The sequence below is a fragment of the Mobula birostris genome, chromosome 4, assembly GCF_030028105.1.
Source record: "Mobula birostris isolate sMobBir1 chromosome 4, sMobBir1.hap1, whole genome shotgun sequence".
Lineage (NCBI taxonomy): Eukaryota > Metazoa > Chordata > Chondrichthyes > Myliobatiformes > Myliobatidae > Mobula > Mobula birostris.
Genome location: NC_092373.1, coordinates 161775288 through 161797913, shown reverse-complemented (window position 1 = coordinate 161797913; position 22626 = coordinate 161775288). Strand labels below are relative to the sequence as shown.

The following is a 22626-nucleotide window of genomic DNA, read 5'->3' as shown; positions in this document are numbered from 1 at the left end:
CAGAAAGTAGTTTGGAAGGATATTTCAAAATAATCCAGGTTGTTATTGCAAAGGGAACGAAGTGAAAAAGATTTGATGCAACATTACAGAGTGCTGGATAACTGCACCATTGTGTGGAGTTTTGATCTCCTTTGTTAAGGAAGGACGTGCTTGCATAGGAGATGGAATCATTGAGTATATACAAGGTGGAGACTTACAGATCTCAATACTCTCTTCTCATCACAGCCGTCAGGCTCCTGAACCAACATGGAAACTTCACCCAACACTGAACGGTGCTACGGACTCACTTTCAAGGACTCCATAACTTATGTTCTCAGTATTATTTATTTACTTAACAGTACTTATTTATTATGTTATTATTTTGTATTTGCACAGTTTGCCCTTTGCACATTGATTGTTTGTCAGTCTTTGCGTGTAGTTTTTCATTGATTGTGTATTTCTTTGCTCTACTGTGAATGCCTGCATGAAAATGAATCTCAGGGCAGTATATGGTGACATATACATGCTGTGATAAATTTACTTTGAACTTTGAAGAAGTAGTTCTGATAAGCCTACTCTCCTATTCAATGAGATCCTGGCTGATCCAACCTTAGCCTCAACCACCACAGTCTGCAACTGACCAATGTTATGCTATATTCTTTGCCAGCCTTCTACACTGTCCACAACACCACCTATCTTCATATCTCCTGCAAGCTTACCGACCACTCATCTACATTTTCATCTAGCTCATGTATATACATCACAAATCGCAAAGGTCCCAATACAGATTCTTGCAGGACGCCACTACGTCAACTTCTTTATGTACAGTGGCCAATAAAACCAACAACCTATACGCCTTTGGGATGTCGGAGGAAGTCCAAGCAGTTGAAGGAAACCTAAGCTTTCACAGAGAGAACATGCAAACTCCATACAGATAGACAGCACCTAAGGACAGGATTGAACCCTGTCTCTAGTGCCTTGAGCAGCACAACCATGCCATCCCTTAAATAAGTTAATATCTTAAAATATATGCTTCTTGCAAACTTTGAAAACTTATTCTTGAAAATGAAAACTTAAACATAAATGTAAATGGATGCATAGAGGTATTTTTTGTTGTTTATTCCACAAAGGGTTATTATTTATTAATGTTTAATTTACACCCAAACATAGTTTATAGCTTAGGTGAGGAATGTGTAAATGCTTAATGTGCTAATATAAAATTCTCACTAACAGAGACATTAGCATCTTTATTCCATGGAAATTAACACTTTAATGGCAATAACAAGAACTTGGTGCACACACTTAAGATCTTCATGATTACACTTTCCAGCCTTGGATCTGAACAGCAGTAGTGTATAAATGATAGGCTCATCTTCAGCACTATTGATTTCTGTGTGAATAAATAATACACTTTTCAGAGTGGAAGATCCACTCAAATTCTTCTCATGTTCGATCTTGTAGGTAAAATAATGCTGAATTCCTGATAATGGTCAGCATTACTTTACCTACAAGATTGATTATGCGAAGAATTTGAGCGGATCCACTCTGAAAATTGTATTATCTATTCACATAGAAATCGATAGTTCTTGATAATAGTCCATGTTTATCATCACTTATAGAAGTGAAAGGAGACTTACTCCCAAATCATAATATACTTAGGAACTTATGCACTTTTCTGTCGACAGTTTTCCACTATAAATTCTCAACAGCCACATTTGGTCACTGAAAATGCCTATCTAGTTACACTTCCAATGAAGGTCCTATAGCACCAAACAGTGGTATGAAGATGAAATTACAGTATGAAATAAGGATGGGCAAAAAAAAACCCATAGTGAACAAGCCCTGCACTTCACCTCAGACAGAACAGATGTATAAGGGGTATGATTCAGAATATCGCCACAACACTGTCTCGAATGTCAGGACACGAGAGGCAGGAAGTGTGTTATGCTGGAAACGTTGAAAAGAACCAATTGTGCCTCTGCCATTAGACTTCGAATTATATTGGATCAGTGTAGGATGAGGCCGAGGTAAATGGGTTAGATATGTGTACCTAGGGTATACTACCTGGTCACAGAATCAGCCAGATGCCAATGGGATGTGCACTTCATGCTCATCTGTACATAATTCAGTGTGAACAACTTAAAGATGGACATTGAGTAGCTATTTAAAAACAATTTTCCGCATTATTAAATGTAGAAATAAAAACTACTGCCACTTTTACATCTTTACAGAAAGTTCCATTTTAATATCCAATTATATATAAGTATATATTGATTTTATGGCTTTTAGTCGGTAAGTTTTTTTCCCATTCAATATTGGCTATTATTGAGATATAATTACAACGTAGGAATGTTTTTATAATATCATCACCGCAATTAAAACAGGAAAGGGCTCAACTATCACATACAATTTGGTATGAACTGAATAGGCTGTAAGTTCTTTTTCTTGCTATGCGTTCCATGGAATGTAGTTCTTAGTAATTCTTTATCTATAAAAGATCAGTTTTCCGTTAGTTAGTGTTAGTTTTCATTGTGATGAACATTTCATCTAGTAAAATAAGCAACTATAAACAGCTTGCTAAGAGGAATACTGCCACCAGCAATTAGTATGGTCTCCAAAATCCTCCATTCACTACTGAGAGACCAGTTGATGAATTAGCACCACCAAGCTCAAGGAATTTCCTTGTTGAGAACTTCAAGGGTCCTTCAACACCTTCTCATCTCAGTATTTCTTGATCATTCTACTCAATGCCCTCAGATAATTATTATCCATATAATACAATTATTTATAATATTAACATTCAATGCCATGTTAATATTATAAAACATTATCAGCCAATGAATTCTCATTTTGTTGAATGGTCAGGGCAAACTTTATTTACCTTCAACCAGTCCATATTATCTAAATGTACCAAAAGTGCTGGGTTTTGGCTACATCGATTTTTTACATCCAAGACCCAGTCTGGTGGGTTGAATGCATTCTGTATTGGGTACAACACGGATGTCTACTTAAACAACTGAATTTAGTGTGGAGATTACCATGATAATCTCACTCAAGTGGGCCATAAGGATAGTCTTGTTTGAGGTAATGTAAAGAGAATGTTACCCTGTAGACAGCCATTGAACAACAAACCGGGATGGATTAATGCTAATATCAAGCAATAAATTTGGTAAATTATACTATTGTTTATCATTTGCATCCTTTCCTTCAATAAGTATAGAATTGGTCCACCCCTCCAAAAACAGTGTTTTCCGTAATTATAGATCAAGAGCATGCAAGTGTTTGAAAGAAGAGTTAAACATTAAAGGGTAATAGCTCAGATCGGTTGATAGGGTTGTTAAAGTTTGTTGGCCTTCATTAGTTGAGGGATTAAGAGCTGGGAGGTAATATTGCAACTTTATAAAACCTGGTTAGACCGCACTTAGAATATTGTATTCAGTTCCAGCTGTCTCATTACAAGAAGGAAGTGGAAGCTTTAGGGACTGTTCAGAGGAGATTTACCAGGATGCTTCCTGGATGTGAGAGCATGTCTTATGAGGATATATTGAGCGAGCTAGGGCTTTTCTCTTTGGAGAGAAGCATGATGAGAAGTGACTTGATAGAGGTGTACAAGATGATAAAAGGCCTAGATCGAGTGGACAGTAGAAGACATTTTTCCAGGGGCATAATTGCAAGGTGCATGGAGGAATGTATAGGCGGGATGTCAGAGGCAAGTTTTTTTTTACAGAGGGAATGTTAGGTTGTGGTGGAAGTAAGTACATTAGGGACATTTAAGCATCTCTCAGATAGGCACACGGATATTAAAAACATGGAAGGTGTGAAGGGTTGGATTGATTTTAGAGTAGGATAAAGGGTCAGCACAACATCATGGGCCAAAGGGCATGAACTGCGCTGTAATGTTCTAAGTACTATAACACCTTCCACAATGTCAGGTTTCAATGTGGTGTTTTGCTCAGTGGTTAACTTTATTCTCACTTGAATGAAGAATTCATATCTTAAACTAAACCTCTTCTAATTTCCGATCAAGTTGGTAAACTGTTAACTAAGTTGTCTTGCGATTCAGATTGGCACTGCACTGGTCATTACATTTCAGCCCAATGTAAGGAGCAGAGTTTCATCTCATCAGTATGGATCCCAAAGTAACACTGCAGCAATGCAACTCACCTATTCACTCAAACCACACTGACTAATGGTGGCAGAGCGAAAGCAGTCTGTAGAATCTCAATTCCAGTCCTGATAGATAGTATCTGAGAATTACTTTCATCCCAGTGATGATTTGGCAATATGCAATAGTTTCGCTGATAGTCTTATCCATTGATGATAATCAACCATGATAGCTGCCACTACATGTAAAAAGTTGGTTTATAACTTGTTAAAATTTGAATCAAATGAATGGAGCTCTTATTAACCATTAATATTATCCAATTTAATTATTTTGAATATACAAATTAGGAGTAGCTACTCCATGTCCAGTTGCTTCTTAAATGTGAGATTACCTGCCTCCACCCAGCAGTTTAAGCCTAGGTTCACAACAGATCTAGTTATAACCTCAGCTCTGAATTCTTGTTACCACATAACTTTGTATCTTCTTATTTAACAAGAATCTTTCAACACCAGCCTTAAAAAAATATTCAAAGACTTTGCTTCCACCATTGTCCTTTGAGGAAAAGAGTACCAATAAATATAATTCTTTATTTTTAAACAGCGACCCCTCCGCCTCATTCAAGTTTCTCCCTTGAGAAGAAACATCTTCTCCAGATTTTATTTTTCTATCAATTTTCCTCGGACCCTTCTGAATGCAAAAGCCTAATGTATCCAATCTTTCTTCATTTAACAACCCAACCATTCTAGTCTTCCAAGTGTAAACCTTATTTGAATAGTTTCTATTGCATTTAAATCCTTTTTTAAATAAAGAAACCAGTTCTACATGCATTATTCCAGATGTGCTCTACATAGCTGATGCATAACCTCCCTTCTTTTATATGCAATTCCCATTGCAATAAACGATAAGATTCTGTTGGCTTCCCTAATTAGTTGCTTCACATGCCATCTAGCCTTTTTGAATTATACACCAGGACAACTCAACCCCTTTGCATTTTAGAGAACTACAATTTTTTTTCGTAATGTAGAGAATATATTTCTTTCATAGTTTTCTCAACCAAAATGGATAATTAACATTTTGCCATATTTAGAAGATTAAATATCTCTATGTCCTCATATTCTCTTCACAAATTGCTTTCGTTTGTATCATAAATAAATTTAGTAGTCATATACAGTAATTGGTGTCTTCACCTAAATAAAATACATAAATTGTAAAATGTTGAAACCCCAGCAATGATCCAATACATTAGATTACATACTCCCATCCTTAAGAAAATGCATTAATATTTTTCATTTGCCAGATAGTCTTCTTATCTCCTCCATTGTGAATTTGTACTCTGCTGAATAGCCTTTGATGTGGCACATTATCAAATGCCTTCTGGAAACTGAGGTCGCAGATGCCCGTCAGTTCAATTATATTACAGGAAAGGGGGAAATCAAAAAATTACTAGCCAAAGCAATAACTTCAGTACAAGGAGTTAAGTTATGACATTAGAAGGAAAAAGGCTCTAGTGAATTATCCAAAACATTCCCCACTATCCAAATGTGGCTAATTGAGAATCCAGATGTGGCTAATTACATTTCAAACTGGGAATAATATTGTTGGGCACATAATCTCAGTCGAATCCATGGAAAATGTTTTAAACTGTCATGAAGGAAAATAAATTCTCAATCTGCATATCAGTTGTACAATCAGGCAAACTAATCTTGAAAGCCACCTCTTAGGATTAGTCCAGATTCCAACTTCGGAAGTGAGACTGGTTTTGAAGTAATGGGATTTGTCTAATTTTCCTTTAAAATCCATGTTAAGAATTTGATAAGACACAAGCAGGATGTCCTATTCACTTACTTCCATCATCAGCCCCAAGCAGACATTTTGAGCAGATTATATATGAACCGTATTCTTCATTGTCAAGATTTTCACTGAAGAGTCAAAGTGAATGAAGCGAGAGTGGGCACTGAGCAACTAAAATAATGTGTGTAAGAATATCTTCAAAAAGGACAGAGTGGGTGAACAAAACCCATCAAACCAAGGAAGTTATGTTTTGTCGGGAGAAGATACTAGCTCCATCCCGGCTGGAACATTGCACCCCATTATGGACAATGCTTTACAGTAAAGGATTCTGAAATAGTTCCAGGGATGACAGTTTTACGGAGAAGATACAGAAATGAATGCTGTTGTCCTAACAGCAGTGGGGACCGTTCGGTAATTCGATAGCCATGAAGTCATAGAACACAGAAGCATCTTTGGCTCACCGCATTCATCCTGAATATCAAGTGCCTATTTCTAATACAATTGGACCAAACTCTACTATGCCTTGGTGATTCAAGTGCTCATCCAGTTGCTTCTTAAGTGTTGTAAGAGTACCTGCCTCCACCATCTTCTTTCGTCATGAAGTTAACACAGCATGGAAATGAACCATTTGGCCCAATTTGCCCATGCCAGCTAAGGTGCCCACCTAAGATAATTCCACTTACCCACATTTGGCCCACCACTCTAAATCTTCCATATTTATAAACCTATATTCAAATGATGTAGGGCTTAGAGCAGGAGTTCCCAACCTTTTTATGCCATGGACCAATGCTATTAAGCAAGGGGTCTGTGGAGCCCAGGTTGAGAACTGGTGGTTTAGAGGATTCCCCCCCCCCCTGAAGTGGGGCAGTCTGAAGGGGAGCTTAGCCGATGGGACACAGAGCCTCTCAGGGGAAAAAAAGAGCTCAGGAAAATGTAGTCAGTCAGTGTTAGTTGTTGGGATTGGTGAAAATGGTTTCAATAGAAACCATTAAAAGGATAAGTACTTGAATAAACGGTTGTAAAAACAAAGGCAGAGAGATTAATTGGGTTTATTTACAGGGGAGCTGCCTTGGCTGGAAGGGCAGAAGCATGCTGGAAATAAGTTCCACTCTGTATTTATTGGGGAGGCTGCGGGACGCCCGTGTATCCCCTGAAAGTACCTAACTGGAGTGTGGAAACGACATCTCATTGCGTGATCTGCCTCCACTCAGGAAGGAGTCTATGCTAGTGAGTGGGCAGGAGAGTTTATCAGAAGTCACTAATTTTCCTGTTTTATTTCGTGAACATCAAGCTATCTTTAAAAGCAAAACAAAACAAGAGAAATAAAAACAACAGCTGGAGTTTGGTCCTCTTATAAGATAATTTGGAAGCACATCCTCTCTCTGGAATAAGTAATGAAGCGTATACTCAGCCATCACCTCCCCCCCCACCCCACCCCACCCCTATGCGGGGTTTAATAAAAACACTGGCGTAAGTGTTAGTACTGGTGAGGTTTTACTCTAAGGGAGGGGCAATACGTGTTGGGCGCTTGAACAGCAAGACTTGGGAGGGAAAAAAAAACTTCACTCAGTCCGCTCCCGGCTGCTGAGCAAGTTACAGGAGGGACCAGAACAGGACCAGGAGATTCCGGGACCAGAGTCGAACAGTCCAGCGCGACCTCTAAGCCATTTCCTGGCGTACGTTCACCTTGCCGGCGGATTTTAACTCTCATTCCGACATCACTTTTTTTTAACGAAACAAAAAACCAAGAGAAAAATGTCCGAGGGGAAACAGAGGGGAAGAGGTAAAGGAAAAGGCAGAGGGAAAAAGGACAGAAACAGACCAAAAAACAAGGAAGAAGATCTGCCAGGTAAAAGTTTGGTGTTCTTTAAAAAAAACTTTGGGAAACTTTTGCGAGCTGATTTCTGAGCTGTCATTGTGAAAACGCCAGCGCTGGCGATTCCTTCAGTGCGAAAACCCTCTCCCGTCGCGTCTTCTTTGCTCAAACTTTCTCCTGAAACTGCTTATTTTATTTTTTTTGCCTTTGACTATTCGACTGTGGTATTCCTCCTCACCCCGGAGAATGGACTCTTTCTCTTTCGATTTCTTTTAAATTTCTAATCGCTTTATTTCCTAATTCTGTCCAGAGTGAGATACGGAGGTAGCTCTGTTTGAACTTATGCCGGTGAGTTACCTGGTTGCACCTGGGTCTAATGTCAGGGTAGCCCCCGTGTGGCGTGTAGACCTAGTCACTTACAATTGGAAATGCGCCTCACAGCGCGCTGACAGCACCCTCTGGACGTCCCGAGGGCTCCCTCTGCTGGCCTCGTCCGACGTAACCTGGTACTCACTGCTCTCTTTCTACCACCTGGCCCTCTCCTCAGTTTGGTGCATCCTCTTGCTTGCATCTCAGTAACTTTTCAAGGGGAAGCAGTGACTTAAAGAATTTTAACCTTGGAGTTGGCCCGACGCTGATTGCCTTAACCAAAATGTTGAGAAGGAGTAACAAGGGTAGATAGCGGGGTCGTAAATTGTCCAGTCACCCAATTCCTGAAACTTTATAATTGCATATCCCTCTCCACAGATGTTGCCTGATTTGTTGAGTTTCTCTATTATTTCATGAATATAAACTAATTACACTAACTCAAACTATAAAAGGTGTGGATATCAAAATAGCCCTTTAAAGAATGCTAGGGGTAAAGGAGTAGGCAAGGGGAACCCAGGGACTGGTGGATTCCACTGCATGTACACTGATGACCACTCTGAGCTTTGCAGTCCCCTGATCAACCTCAAAGATTTTTTTGGTGATCACAGCCCATAAAAATCCTGCTGTGATCAGAATGAGCTGACTCACTGGATGTTTCAAAGGGTTGAATGAAGGAAAGCCAAATGCAGAGGTAAGTTAGAGATGACGAAGGTGCAGTTGGATGGAATTTATAAAGAAACTAGAACGAGTTCAATAGGCTGAATGGTCTCTTTCCATAATTTCTATTAGTTGAGGAGTCGTACAGTAGAGAAACCAACACTTTGGCTCAACTCAACCTAGGTAACGGTCACCTCAGCTCTGTGCTAATCCCGTTTGCCCACACTAGGCCTGTATTCCAAGTGGAAAGTATTTGTACGAAGTACACTGAAAGAGAATATCAGTATGTGTAAATTGAGGCAATCAGTGCGTGGTATTGTTTTGATTTTTATTATTCAGTACAATCTGGAAGGCTCTGAGGATATATTTAACACCTCATCGTGAGTGACTTCGTTAGAGGGAGGAGATGAAATTACTGCTGGTGCTTCATGAACTGCTGAATAGTTTCCTGATTCCTCGAAACTGAGCTCATTATCATATCATGGTGATAGCTACCTTGATTTAGGGTGGGTCAGCTCTTCCTCGCTTCATAATAATGATCCCTGAGCTGTGCTTAAAAGGCTCCAGAGCACTGCCTGGGATACAAACTGTAATGATATTCCAGTCCAAATTAACCTTTATGGTCTCTTCTGCTGTGAATTACCATCGGCAGGATACACATCAGTTTAAGAATTTTGCTTTCGGCGATTGGTCAAAATAGGAACTTAGAGGACTAAAATTTATTCATTGTTTTCCACAATGCTTTGCTGTAGCCATTGTCATAATGTGATGGCTAGTTTGCACACAACAGGGAGATAACAATAGTAATGTGGTACCGATCAGCGATCTGTGGGTTGAGGGACAGAAGTTATCCAGGTCACTAAGAAAATGTGCCCTGCTGCCTTCAAAATAGTGTCACAAGATATTTTGCACTGAACCCGTGAGTCCTGAAAATAAACCTGATATTTTAATACAAGACCATTTGCTGAACATAGATATGTTAGAATGAGTAGGAAAGTGTGACAGATAACAAGCAAACAATAGATTAGCCAACCCTCAAGTGGAAGAACAACTTGAATCCACACTGGGAGACGAGCTATTTCTAATTAATTTAGTGGTACGAATCTCAGACAGCTAAATTTGCATACTGATCAATACACTGATTCTAGATCAGCAGATTATTTTTACTTTAAATGCTTACACCAGCATAAAAGTTTTTATACTTATGAATGTCAAACCACTGGTAAGAGTACTTACCGTGAAAATGAGCAACTTCAAAACCAATTTTGTATGGGAACATCCGTACTGACAAAAGCTTTCCTGAAAACCAAGGTTGTTTGATATATGTCTCAATGGGGGAATAAAATATTCTCCTGACTGCAAATTTCTTCATATTTAAAAATTGTAGAATAATTCATAAATTGTTGAGTAAAGGTATAGCGGGTTGACCTTCATTAGTCGGGGGAATGAGTTCTAGAGCCCTGAGATAATGTTGCAACACCATAAACCCTGCTTACCCCACACTTGGAATATTGTGTTCAGTTTTTGTCGCCTCAGTATAAGAAGGATATGGAAGCTTTAGAAGATATAGAGGAAATCTACCTGGATGTTACTTGGATTAGAGAACATGTCTTAATGAGGAAAGGCTGAGCAAGCTAAGGCTTTTCTTTTTGGAGTGAATAAAGGTGAGAAACAACTTTAGAGAAGTGTATAATGTTATAAAAGGCATAGATAGAGTGGACAGCCAGCAACTCTTCCCCAGGGTGGCAATAGCCAATACTAGAGGGCATCCATTTAAAGTTGATGGAAGAAAGTTCAGGAGAGATGTCTGAAGAATTTTTTTTATACTGATGGAGGTGGTGGTAGAGGCTGATACATTAGGGACATTTAAGAGACTCTTAGGCACTGAGCTGTTCTATAAAAGTATTTTACTTTGTCTGAATACCTCACTCTTGTGTCTGAGGTCTGTTGTCTCAATTAAATGATGTGCCCACTATTATTGGTTAAGATTGCTGTGCAGAGTCAATTATCTCTTTAACCTAATCACAATCTATCTGAATAAACAGGATTACTGGTTGTTAAATCCTGTTAATTAAATTAAAAGAGGCTTAGAGCCATTCAACTTTCCTTAAAAGAAAACCACATTTTATAAAAGTGTCCTTTAAAAAAATACTCAACTTTTAGTGATATCTGCTTCTTATTTATTTAATTTTAAGGGTTTAGCATTTCACATTAGCTTTTCAATTTTTTTTACTCTTTTTTTAGTTCTGTAATTGGAAATAAGTCAACCAATGAGATTAGGAGTTATTGTGCTTTGAAGACTGCAAGAAGCTTGATCCATAGTAAAAACTAAATTTTGCAGGGAATAAATTTGCCTGGATTACTTTACAAAGAGCTGGCATTAGTAAGATGGGTTAAAAAGCCTTTTTTTCCCCTGCTGTACCAGTTCAGTGATTCTAAATGTATAGCAATGAACATCTTACTGTCGTAGATGACAACTGTTTCTATACCGTCACTGGGTTATGATGAAGTTGTATTTTAATTTTGATATTCTTTAGCTAAATAGTTTTAATAATGAAAGCAAATTTAAACTGCTAATCTCTTGAAGTAACTCAAACTCTGAGAGAAGTTATTTTGGGTTTGCTTCTTTTGCTATCTTGACATCACACAAAATATTTAAGATTATGCTGGATGCTAGTGAGATTTTAAACCATCGTTGGTTTTAAGATGCATAAGTGCACTCAGTGACCACTTTAGTAGCTACCTCCTGTACCTAATAATGTGGCCACTGAATGTAAGTTTGTGGTCTTTTGCTGCTGTAGCCCATCCACTGAGGTTTGATGTGTTGTGCATTCAGAGATGCTGTTCTGCACACCACTGTTGTAACGTTTGGTTATTTGACAGGAAGGTTATTTTACTGTCAGCATCCTGCCAGCTTGAACATGTCTGGCCATCCTCCTCTGACATCTCTCATTAACAAGGTGTTTTCAGCCACAGACCGCCACTCATGGGTATTTTTCATTTTTGCACTATTCTCTGTAAACTCTGGCATGTGAAAACCCCAGGAAATCAGCAGTTTCTGAGACACTCAAGCCACCTCACTGACACCAATAATCTTTCCAAGGTCATAGTCACTTGGATCACATTTCTTCCCCATTTTGGTGTTTTGGGACAACTGAACCTCGTGACCAGGTCTGCATGCTTTTATGCATTGAGTTGCTGCCATGTGATTGGCTGCTTAGATATTTGCATTGATAAGCAGGTGTACAAGTGTACCCAAATGGGTGGCTACTAGGTGTATGTGTGAATCTGTTCGGAACACTTGGAATAAACTAGTGAAGCTGCTGCTCACAGCACCGAACACCTTTGTTTAATTCTGACTTCCAGTCCTATCTGTGTGGTATTGCATGATGTAGCATTTCAGCCCGAAACACCTGCCTCCACAGATGCTGCCTAACCTACTGAGTTCCTGCAGCAGTTTGCTTTTTGCTAGAGTTTGCATGTTCTCCTTGACCATGTGAGTTTCTCGAGGGTACTCTGACTTCATACCACATCTCTAAGACATGCTGGTGGGGAGGTTAGTTGGTCATTTAGGCTGTCCGTGGTGTGAATAAGTAGGAAAATTTGTGGGGAGTTCAATGTGAATTGAGGGAGAATTCTTTCCAGGGGAAAATACTGAGCCAGTATAACCACCTCCTATGCTGTAGGGAAACATGAAAATATGAAATGTGTGTGGGAGGAAAAAAAGACAACCTGCCTATTTACTGTTTCAATCGTTGAGTAGATCTCAGGCTTTGGTCACAAACTAAAAACTTGTCTCTCAGCTGTAACTCAGTACTATGGTGTTCAGCCTGTGGTTCTTGAGCACTGAGACTGCTCCAGGAGGGCTTGAACCAGGGAACTCATCCCCATGTTTGCATGCAGTTTTCACTTTCTGGTTTGTAATGACTGAGTTACACAACTCTGGAAACTGGCAATAGGGCCAATGTTGTGTCACTGGTGAACCGGAATGGGTGATGGTAGTTCTTTTCCAAGGCCAGAGACAAAATTCAAATCTGTAAGCATGAAAGCACTTTGTGGTTTCTAATAGTACTTAAACTACTGAAGTGCCTGTAACTGGAATCCACTCCATCGTTTGACGCTTCCAACCTCAGATGATACCGCCTAGTTATTATATTCCTCAGTTATGTAATAGCAGAGTTGACAATGGCAGTGATGTGTTAATCATTCACCCGCTGTGCAATTACATCTGGATTAACTACTTTTGCAAATTCCTTCCGTACAGAATACTATGAGAACTTCTGACACACTGTAGTATTTGGCCTGATTGCTCAGAAGGTGCGGGACTGTTGATAGCAACAGCACTTGGCTTGTGCACTGCTGTACTTCCTCTGATCAGGTGTTCCAATTGAAGGTCTAATATTCGTCCGATTCTTTGGTTGGTGGTGTAGCACGCTACCTGTTCCACTGCAGTAATTTTGTGGTCACATTTGTAGCTCATAAAATGGTAAGTATGTGAATGATCAGGAGAAGTGACTTCCTGAACAGTGCAGCTTCTAAAGTCTTCAAATCGATTCCAAGATTTTTATTTCACAAGACTATCCAATAATCTATTCCACACAAAGATCATTCTTTGCATGTGCAAGGCACCTTCATAAGTTTACTTTGTTATCTTGAACCCATCGACCTTTCATCTTGGTCTTTCAATTCAAAATACAATCCTGAAATTACCTTTAAGGACCTAAAATGTTAGCTGATGCTGCTTGACCTGTTGAGTGCTTCCAACGTTTTCATTATTCTCTAATTATTTTGAATTGCCTTTCCCATTCCCTTTACATTTGCAAGTACCTGAAAACAACCAACTATCTGGTGTTTCATAACTTCTAACACCAGGAATCTGCTCTTGAACCTCTCTGCCCTCTTCCTGGGTGTCAGGCACCATGCAGGGATGCAGTATGCACCAAAATTCAGAGACTTCTTGTTGACAGCAGTGCCGCACCTGTTTGACACAAAACAAACCACAGCCAAAAGGAGATTAGAAGAAATTCTGACACCCATTAGCTCTCAGTTGAGTAATGCCATGATTTTTAAAACTGTTATCCTTGATTACAGAGCTTTGCTGCTCCTGGTTCTTGTAACTTACTTAAGCCTCACAGTCCTCTTCCCCATTCCTGATCTCATCTCTCTGTCTCTGGAATGTGTGGCCATTAAACTATTAATTCCTCCCTAAGCAAAGACCGGAGCCCTCTTCAAATTGCCTATCACCACAATAGGTCTACAGTGGATGCATTCTCAATGTCTCACTGTTCGGCCTTGGATCACCTGGACAATAGTAATACCCACGTCAGGCTGCTGTTTATTGATTACAGCTCAGTGTTCAACAGCATCATACCCTTAGTACTAATCAACAAGCTCCAAAACCTGGGCCTATGTACCTCCCCCTGCAACTGGATCTTTGATTTCCTCACCTGTGCAGATCAGAAATAATTTCTCCTCACTGACAGTCAACACTGGTGCACCTTAAGGATGCGTGCTTAGCCAACTGCTCTACTCTCTCTACAGCCACGAGTATGTGGATAGGCGCAGCACAAAAGCTGATGATGCAACTATTGTTGGCAGGATTTCACTAGATGACAAGGAGGTGTACAGGAGTGAGATCTATCAGCTTGTTGAGTGGTGTTGCAATAGTAACCTTGCTCTCAAGATCAGTAAGGTCAAGGAATTGATTGTGGACTTCAGGAAAGGGAAGTAGAGGGAGCACACACCAGTCCTCATCGAGGAACCAGCAGTGGAAAGGGTGAGCAACTGCAAGTTCCCAGATCTGAAGATCTATCCTGGGTCCTTCATATTGATGCAATTACAAAGAAGGCATGGAAGTGGCTATATTTCATTAGGAGTTTGAAGAGACATGGTATGTCTCTCACATATCTCTGCAGAGGTACTGTAAAGAGAATTCTAACTGGCTACATTACCATCTGGTATGGAGGGCCACTGCACAGGATTGGAAAAAGCTGCAGAAATTTGTAAACTCAGCCAGCTCCATCATAGCCATTAGCCTCCCTGGCATCAAGGACACCTTCAAAAGGTGATGCCCATCACCCAGGATGTACCCGGTTCTCACTGATACCATCAACGAGGATGTACAGGAGCCTGAAGGTACAGATTCAATGTTTCAAGAATAGCTTCTTCCCCTCCACCATCAGATTTCTGATTGGGCAATGAACCCACAGGCACTCACTATATTTTTTCTAATTTTGGTCTCTTTTTGCCCTACTTATTTAGATGAATTATATATTTCTGATTGTAATTTATATTTTTTCATTATTATGTATTACAACGTACTGCTGCCACAAATCGACAAATTTCACAACATGCGCCAGTGATGTTAAAACTGATTTGGATGTTAAGTCCCTGCCAAGAATTCCCTTCCTTAACCTCCAGGTATCATTCTCCTACTTCAATAAACAAATTAAATAACCTGCCCAATTAAAACTTTGTCAAACTGCTTGGAATAGTCTATTATGTTGAAATGCATGGAAGTTGTCCTATTTTGATGATTTTGTTTATTAAATATGGTCCTGGCATGAAATTAGTTACATTTAAGTTGTATATCAGTTGTCTTATATACATATAAAATATAAGGTACTATTCTTTTAAAATGATTTATTTCTTGAGTTGCATTCTGAAGCAGAAATGACAAAAAAAACTACTCGCTCTACGCTGATTGTGGTAACTGGAATATTAACTTGTTAATCACTGTAATGCCACAGGAAACAATGTGATCATTTTGGAATCAAAGGTTTCTTTGATAGACCAGAGAGTTAGACAATTATAGCATGACTTCAGAATTGCAGAGTACTTCTCTAGATTTGAATTCAACATGAGCTGGAGAGTGAAATCATTTCCATCCTGGACCTGCTGCTGTAATTGAATTACCTACAAGTGCTCCTTGGCTAATTTTGAGGTGTTTCAATTAGTTGCAAATGGGTTCAGTCCACAGTACTTCTTTGAATCAGAGCTTATTGATAGTAGATCAATGGTTTAATAGGAAGCCTTCAGGATTATTTGCATTAGGAAGGGTACTCAAAATGTTGATTCTGGAGTGCTCTGATTGAATCAGAGATTTTAGAGCCAGCTGTGCTGTACTCTTGAGGAGTACTTGATGCAGATCTGCCATTAAAAGAAAGAAGGAAGGTTTTGCTTCAGAGAACTGAATTATTTCACAATGTGCATGCTGTATTTCAGGCCCACTGTTTTGTAATTTGTCAGACAATGGCTTTTGTAAAGAAATATGGTGGGGGGGCTAGCATGGACTGAACATATTGTTGGTACATCTGTTGGTGGGCAGGATACAAGGCAAGGTTAAATACACTTTGTAAGTGCTTTAATCGCAGCAGCAGTGGTGAATACTGAAGTGTAAACTTCCCTGCCCTGCAGCTGCCCTGACCCTCAGCCGCTTTTCTTTTACTATCTGAGCTCGTTTCAGGAATGGGTTCTGCAAACTTCTCCACTGACTTCTTTCAGTCTAAGTTTATGTGGTGTTACCAGTTCTTCAAATTAACTGTGCCAATATTTACACTCCTATTGCATTTGACTTTGAGTTGTCTTTTGGTTTTTTTTTATTCCCATTTCTCTCAAGCATAGAGGTTTTCTTTTCAAAATCACCTGCCTATTTGCCTGAACCAATACCTGTAATAATGAGTTTATGTTAAACCCATTTCCTCTTCCTCCTAACATATAGTTCTAGATGATAAGAACATATTTTAGTAGCTTAATTAAGAGACCATGTCCACACTATTCTCTGTAATATGAGAGGAAGGGTTTCATAAAGAAGTCTCATGTTGACCCAATGTATGGTTCATCCAATAGAGATCAGTGTTTAGGGCTTGTATGTGTACTAAATATACACGTGCATTTGCTCGGAGACATTTCTGAATGGGTGTCAGGGCTTGCTCCACTATTCTGCATGAGAGATGAAAGAACTAGGAATAACATCTCTGGAGGGATGCAGAATTCCTGAGGCTGGACATGGGAAGGCTATGGAGTCATGGGGTCATAGATCATGGAAATTGCCCCTTCAGCCATCAGGTTCCATGTCAGCCATCAAGCACACAATTTGACTCGTCTACAATAATCCTATTTTATTCTCCACATTTCCCATCAACTCCTCCTCTGACTCTCCCCGACAGAAACTTGGACGCAATTACGGTAAGATTAAAACAGTTAAGATTTACGTGATTGGTAGCCTGGAGCCTCAGCAGAGGGACGATGCTGAGTGGTACTTGGGTGCAAATGAGGAAAGGACCCTCAGACTTTGAATAAGTTGAGGCAGAGGTGGAGTCAGATGAAGTTACATGGGGGATAAGTAATCAAAGTAAATGATGTAGTTTCTAACATTACTGACATAAGGTTACACACTAAAGGTGCCAGACATAAAAGGTCTTAGTAACGGAGAAAATATGAAGGTTGGATACTCAGTTCAGGATCATATAGACAGTGAAGTAGTTGTCTTATTATCTGGGGAAGTGTCTGGGGGCAGTGTGTGAAATCAATGTCTGGGACATAACAATTCTCTTCAATGAAATACCACAAAATTATTCAGAGCAGGTTGCTATCCTGAGACTTTAAACTATGTCACCAGTTCAATTCTGAATTCCTCCTCCTTTTGCAACACTGACCAAGGTGTTTCCTGCTCCTCTGTAAAAAGAATGATGGTGAAATAAATAGCAGTTATTGACGTACTCTGCATGACAGAAACAGAATAATCTCTGCAAATAAGTTAAATTGTATAACCTGAACAGTACACAAATCAGAAACGTGGCTGCGGACTGAGTTTCCACCTGTCAGATGATGCCTGCTGCCTACAACAGCCAACAGATCCATTCCGCCAGTCTCCCACTCACCCATTTGTATGGACAAACTGTATATTAGTCAAGTGCTCCTGAGCTGAGGGGGAACTGTACCCTATCACTATTAGAAGTATCCAGTTGATCTCTTGAATTGCAAGGCATAAAAGATCATGGACCAAGTGTTGGTAAGTTGGATTGGAAGAACTGGATAATTGATGGCGTGCATGGATGTGATGGTACAAGGGAGGGGCTGTTTCTTTGCTCAGTGACCCACTCTTCTACATCTACTCTTGGCAGCCCAGGTAGGGGTAGGTGGGATTGTTCAGGAGAGCAGTGTGAAAGGTCCCACTCATGATTACAGCTGCCATAAACTGCCCGAGTTTGTGGACTTCTGCCTCGGATATGTGTTACTTCCTGTAGTTGATCCTGTTTGCCTAGGCTGAGGGAAAGATGTTCTGTAGGGCTGCTAGAATTACTTGGGAGAAGGTCACCTCATCAACAGCAGCAACGAGGAATTTGAGATTAGAGAGGGGAAACGAATCCTTTGGATCCATATTTAGTTGTAACCCCTCCAGTCCGAACAAATGAGAATCTCCGTGTTGTATGTTGCTGGAAGAGTGATAATATCAACACAAAAAAGTTGTTACAGCTCAGGAGCTGAATTACTTGGGTAATGCCTATAGACAGATAACTCGGAGATCTGTAGCTAGTCTACTGGAGAAATAAAGCTTTCAGGTCCTGCATCTGGAGAAAATCCAGTCTTCCATACAAATAAATGGAAACCACAGAATACAGAATCATTCCTTCCACTTATGCTTCTGTCCAGACATTCTGATCTTTGCAGAACCAATTCCATGGCTTTCTAAAACAGCAACATAAAAGAGAATGGAATATTTCTGTATTTACTTTATCTTGCTAACCTATTTTTCTGACAGTTGTGTCATTACTAAAACCATGCAGGAGGATATCATTGCCACTTACACAGGGAACCTCCATGAATCAAAGTCAGATATTTTTCAAAGGACTGAAGAGTATCCTGACAAACAACAACCAATAACTATGATGATTGAGAATGAAAACTGAAACTGTATAGTGCTCGGTCATATATTTTCAGGGCAGTGCACGGAGGGAGCAGCAGTAAGTGGAATTTCCAGCTGTGTCTTCTGAGAAGGTGAAGGCGGACACTTCTTGCAACAAGATATAGAGCATCAAAGTGTGTGAATGAAACATGTCACAAAGTTGTATGTACTTAGGCTGAACACTTACAATTAAAGTCAATCAGAGGTTTCGTAATGTGCTACATTAGGTGGATATCCTCAGCAGAGAAAAAAATCTCTTTGCTCATGAGGCTTTGTAGATTAAATTTCTGCTATTGCCCAAAAAGCTAATTAACAAAATTTCATGCAGTACTATCTTTAGTACTTGTTCTGCTTTGGTCATTTGCAATATGTTATAAATATCTCATGATATTTTTCCCCTTGAGAAACCTTTGTTTGTATCTATATTCCAAGCTATCAGAGTAATCTTCTCGTGCTGCACTATGCCCTTCCACCTATGGCATTGCTGTTGTGTGTCTATTTTACATTTCTGAGCCTGTGCTCCCAGATTTAAGAGAAACTTCTAATTCCAAGTCAGTGCTTCAATTTGTGTTTCTTTTTTCTAACTAACAATGAACCTGAAGTGTATAAGAACATATAACTATATCTGATATGCTGGTAGATAAGGTTACAATTGGAGTTTTCATCATGATGCTAACCTTCTAACTTCACCATATCTCACTTTATTACCATCTTCAGGTTTGCTTAGCCTCTATATCATGAGACATAAACATCAGAGAATATACAAAAAATAAAAATTGTCTTAAAATCGGCAACATATTAATACTTCGGATTGATTATAGTTTTTTTTATATTTAGGACATGTAACTCAACTTTATAAGAAATAAAAACTATCACAGGCTATCTGACCCCTCTCACTCAAGATCATGGATCATCTTCTACCTCCATATTACTCAGCTGTGTGTATACCAATTTTCAAAAATCTATTGTAAAATTAAAACTTGCTGACATCATTTAGAAACTAGACCATACTGATGATCTAAAATTTGTTGAGCATAACTTTTTTTTAAAAAGAAATTCAGTCAAATTAGTTTAATTGGGGTCTTTCTGCTTCCAATTCGACTATTTTAGTGGCTGACTCTGTTGATCGAGGTATAGGTGCCCTGTCTAGAGCTAATACTGATCTCACATTGTCTGGGAGTGGGTGGCAAGTACAAGCCTACTGTAAGTAAATTACATTTAGTTTCATACTTGAAGTGGAATAGCATTGTGAACATGACACAGGGGACACAAGTTCAAAATTGGTTTTTGACATTGAAAATGTGATTAACATTTAAAGTTGATATTAGTAAAGATGAACACGAGCCTGTCAGTTATGCACTGCAATGTGAAGGTTTCAAGGGCTGAATTCAGTTTGAAAATGCCTGGGCATATTCTTCCATGGGGAGAGCTCATTGGAAGCACTCTGAAGCAGGAGTCCCCAACCTTTTTTGCACCGCGGACTGGTTTAATATTGACAATATTCTTGCGGGCCAGCCGACCCGGGGGTGGGGTGGTGTTCAAGTAGGGTTAAACTCACCTCAACATGTCTTTTACTGTTAGGGTTGCCAACTTTCTCACTCCCAAATAAGGGACAAAAGTAGCAGTCAAATCCTGGGACACTTTACCCCAGGAAAGACTATCATAGCCATGAAGCCTTGCACGGGCACCTGTGTGTGCATGCATGACGTGTGCATGTGATGTGCACATGTGCCTACGTGCCGATTTTTTTTTCTCCCTACAAATCGGTTTTGTCTTCATCTTCCCGACTATACTGTACATACATTATTTCTACTTTATATAGGCTGTGTATTTATCATATCATTCCTGCTTTTACTATATGTTTGTATTATTTATTTTCGGTTTTATGTGTTATTTGGTATGATTTGGTAGGTTATTTTTTGGGACTGGGAACGCTCAAAAATTTTTCCCATATAAATTAATGGTAATTGCTTCTTGGCTTTATGCCATTTCGGCACGAAAGGTTTCATAGGAACGCTCTACCTTAGCGGGGAAAATACGGGACAAACCAATTTAGCCCAATATACGGGATGTCCCGGCAAATACGGGACAATTGGCAATCCTATGTTCAAGTTCAACAGTGCGTGACAGGGAACGAGGAAAGGTGCAGCTGACTTGTATCGTTTCCTTGCAGACCGGTAGCACATGCTTTGCGGCCCAGTACCAGTCCGCGGCCCGGTGGTTGGGGACCGCTGCTGTAAAGGACTGAAGGGAAAGAGGAGTGCCAAACATGTTCAGTTCATGAATCATAGGTAGTTGTTGCCCCACCACAATGCTAGGCACTGTACAAACTAAAGTGGAATCACTCCCTTGTTTTAATAGATTTTCACAGCCTCATAAGCTTCAGCAGATGATTTAAAATGGAAACACTGAGAATAAAAATGAAGAAATCCCCTATTGTGACAGGGCTTTAGAACTACACATCCATTCCTGATTTGTGTAAATCTATTTCCTTGTACATCCTATTAGACAGCATGTCTGGTAGAGCAGTAATCGTATACTTCCCATGAACTGAAGGACCAGTAGAGGAGGGAATTGCCGTTACACTGAACATCAATCTCCTTGTAACTTCAACCTTCTCTTAAGATATTTTCAAAGCTTTGTGGATGCAGCTGTGAATTGTGTGCAGCTTCAGGACAAAATGTCTAATTAAATTGCTGGGTTCTGTGGCGCACCTGTACTGGCCTGTACCTTTACCGTAGACAGTGTGGCTCCAGGTCTGACCTTGCATTTGTGTTTTAATTTCTCTTCTCCTCCTTCCCGCCCCTCCCCCCCCCCCACATCACCAGGGAAGATTGGTGAGATTCACAGTTCAGGGAAAAGCTGCATGAGGATTCTGCTGGGTCCTGGAGATGGGCAGTGAGGCATGGTGGAAGAAGAAGGGGCAATGTAATAACTTCAGAATAAATCACTTACAAGTCTCGGCCGCTGGAAGCATTCATACTTTGAGTAGTGCCCAGTGCAGTACTTGAACATTGAATATTGATATTCTCTTGCACTTGTTCAATTGCCCTGTTTTTAATTAACAGGAGAGGTCTCTGATTTGCATGAGCTAGATAATTCCTAGGTAACTCTGTGTTTACTGATTTGAGTGATTTTAACACCAGCTACTCACCAGTGCAGTTTGATCCGTCCAAATAGAAGATATGACAGTCTTTGTTCCTGAACAAAGATGACTCAATTTTTTTTTACCCACTTTGGATATTGTGTTAGATCCCCCGACGTAGTACAGTGTGATCTAATACATCAGCTACATCTGGCAAATGCAAATCCAGATGCGATTATATTCATGATTTATCAGTTAACTAGGGAGTAAAAGGCAGTCAAGGAGAGATTTGTGGAAGAATTGATTGCTGGTTATCCAAGCATTCATTTCAGCTTGGGGGTCCAATCAACTCATCAAATCTGTGGTATCTGCATGATTGGTTCTATGTTCCCTTTCCTCTCTCCAGAGATGAATGTTGGTGAACACGTGGACTGTGCACAGAGCCACTTATCTGAGAACTTAATATATTAAATAGAATCATACAGTTGCCATGTGGTGAAGAACTGTACACAAGTGGGAAATATTAGCCTCATGGTTAGTAATCAAACCTTCCAGGTTGAAGGATCATGGGGTTATGAATTTCACCCCTTCCCACAGATTATCTAGTGGCTCTCAAGGGAAATGGGATTCTTAAAACTGGGTGTCTTGACTTTCATCACCAATATAGAATGAGGTCTACACAGCTTCTGGCCACTTTCTGCCTAAAACTGCAACTGAGGTCTTAATTAACTTCAGCATCTGCCGATTCTACATTTAAAGGGGTGCATTTCCTTAATGAGATAGGCATGTTGAACACACGGCAACTGGCCTTAATAAGTTGTTAGTCAGGTGGTGAGGTTGTTACTCCCATTTTAAGGAGCTCATCCTTTTTATCACAAAGTTTTGAACCAGAGACTTCGGATCTGGAGATGAGACCT

The 22626-nt window shown here is 39.7% G+C and overlaps 1 protein-coding gene across 2 annotated transcripts in view; it reads left to right on the top strand.

Moving 5' to 3' along the window:
* The first annotated feature begins 7425 nt into the window (after nucleotides 1–7425).
* Nucleotides 7426–22626, top strand: part of nrg1 (neuregulin 1) — a 194906-nt gene continuing 179705 nt past the window's right edge. For both annotated transcript variants that reach the window (XM_072256361.1, XM_072256360.1), the window contains exon 1: nucleotides 7426–7724. In XM_072256361.1, coding sequence (XP_072112462.1) covers nucleotides 7631–7724 — 94 coding nt within the window. In that variant the 5' untranslated portion in view covers nucleotides 7426–7630. The remainder of the gene's footprint in view (nucleotides 7725–22626) is intronic.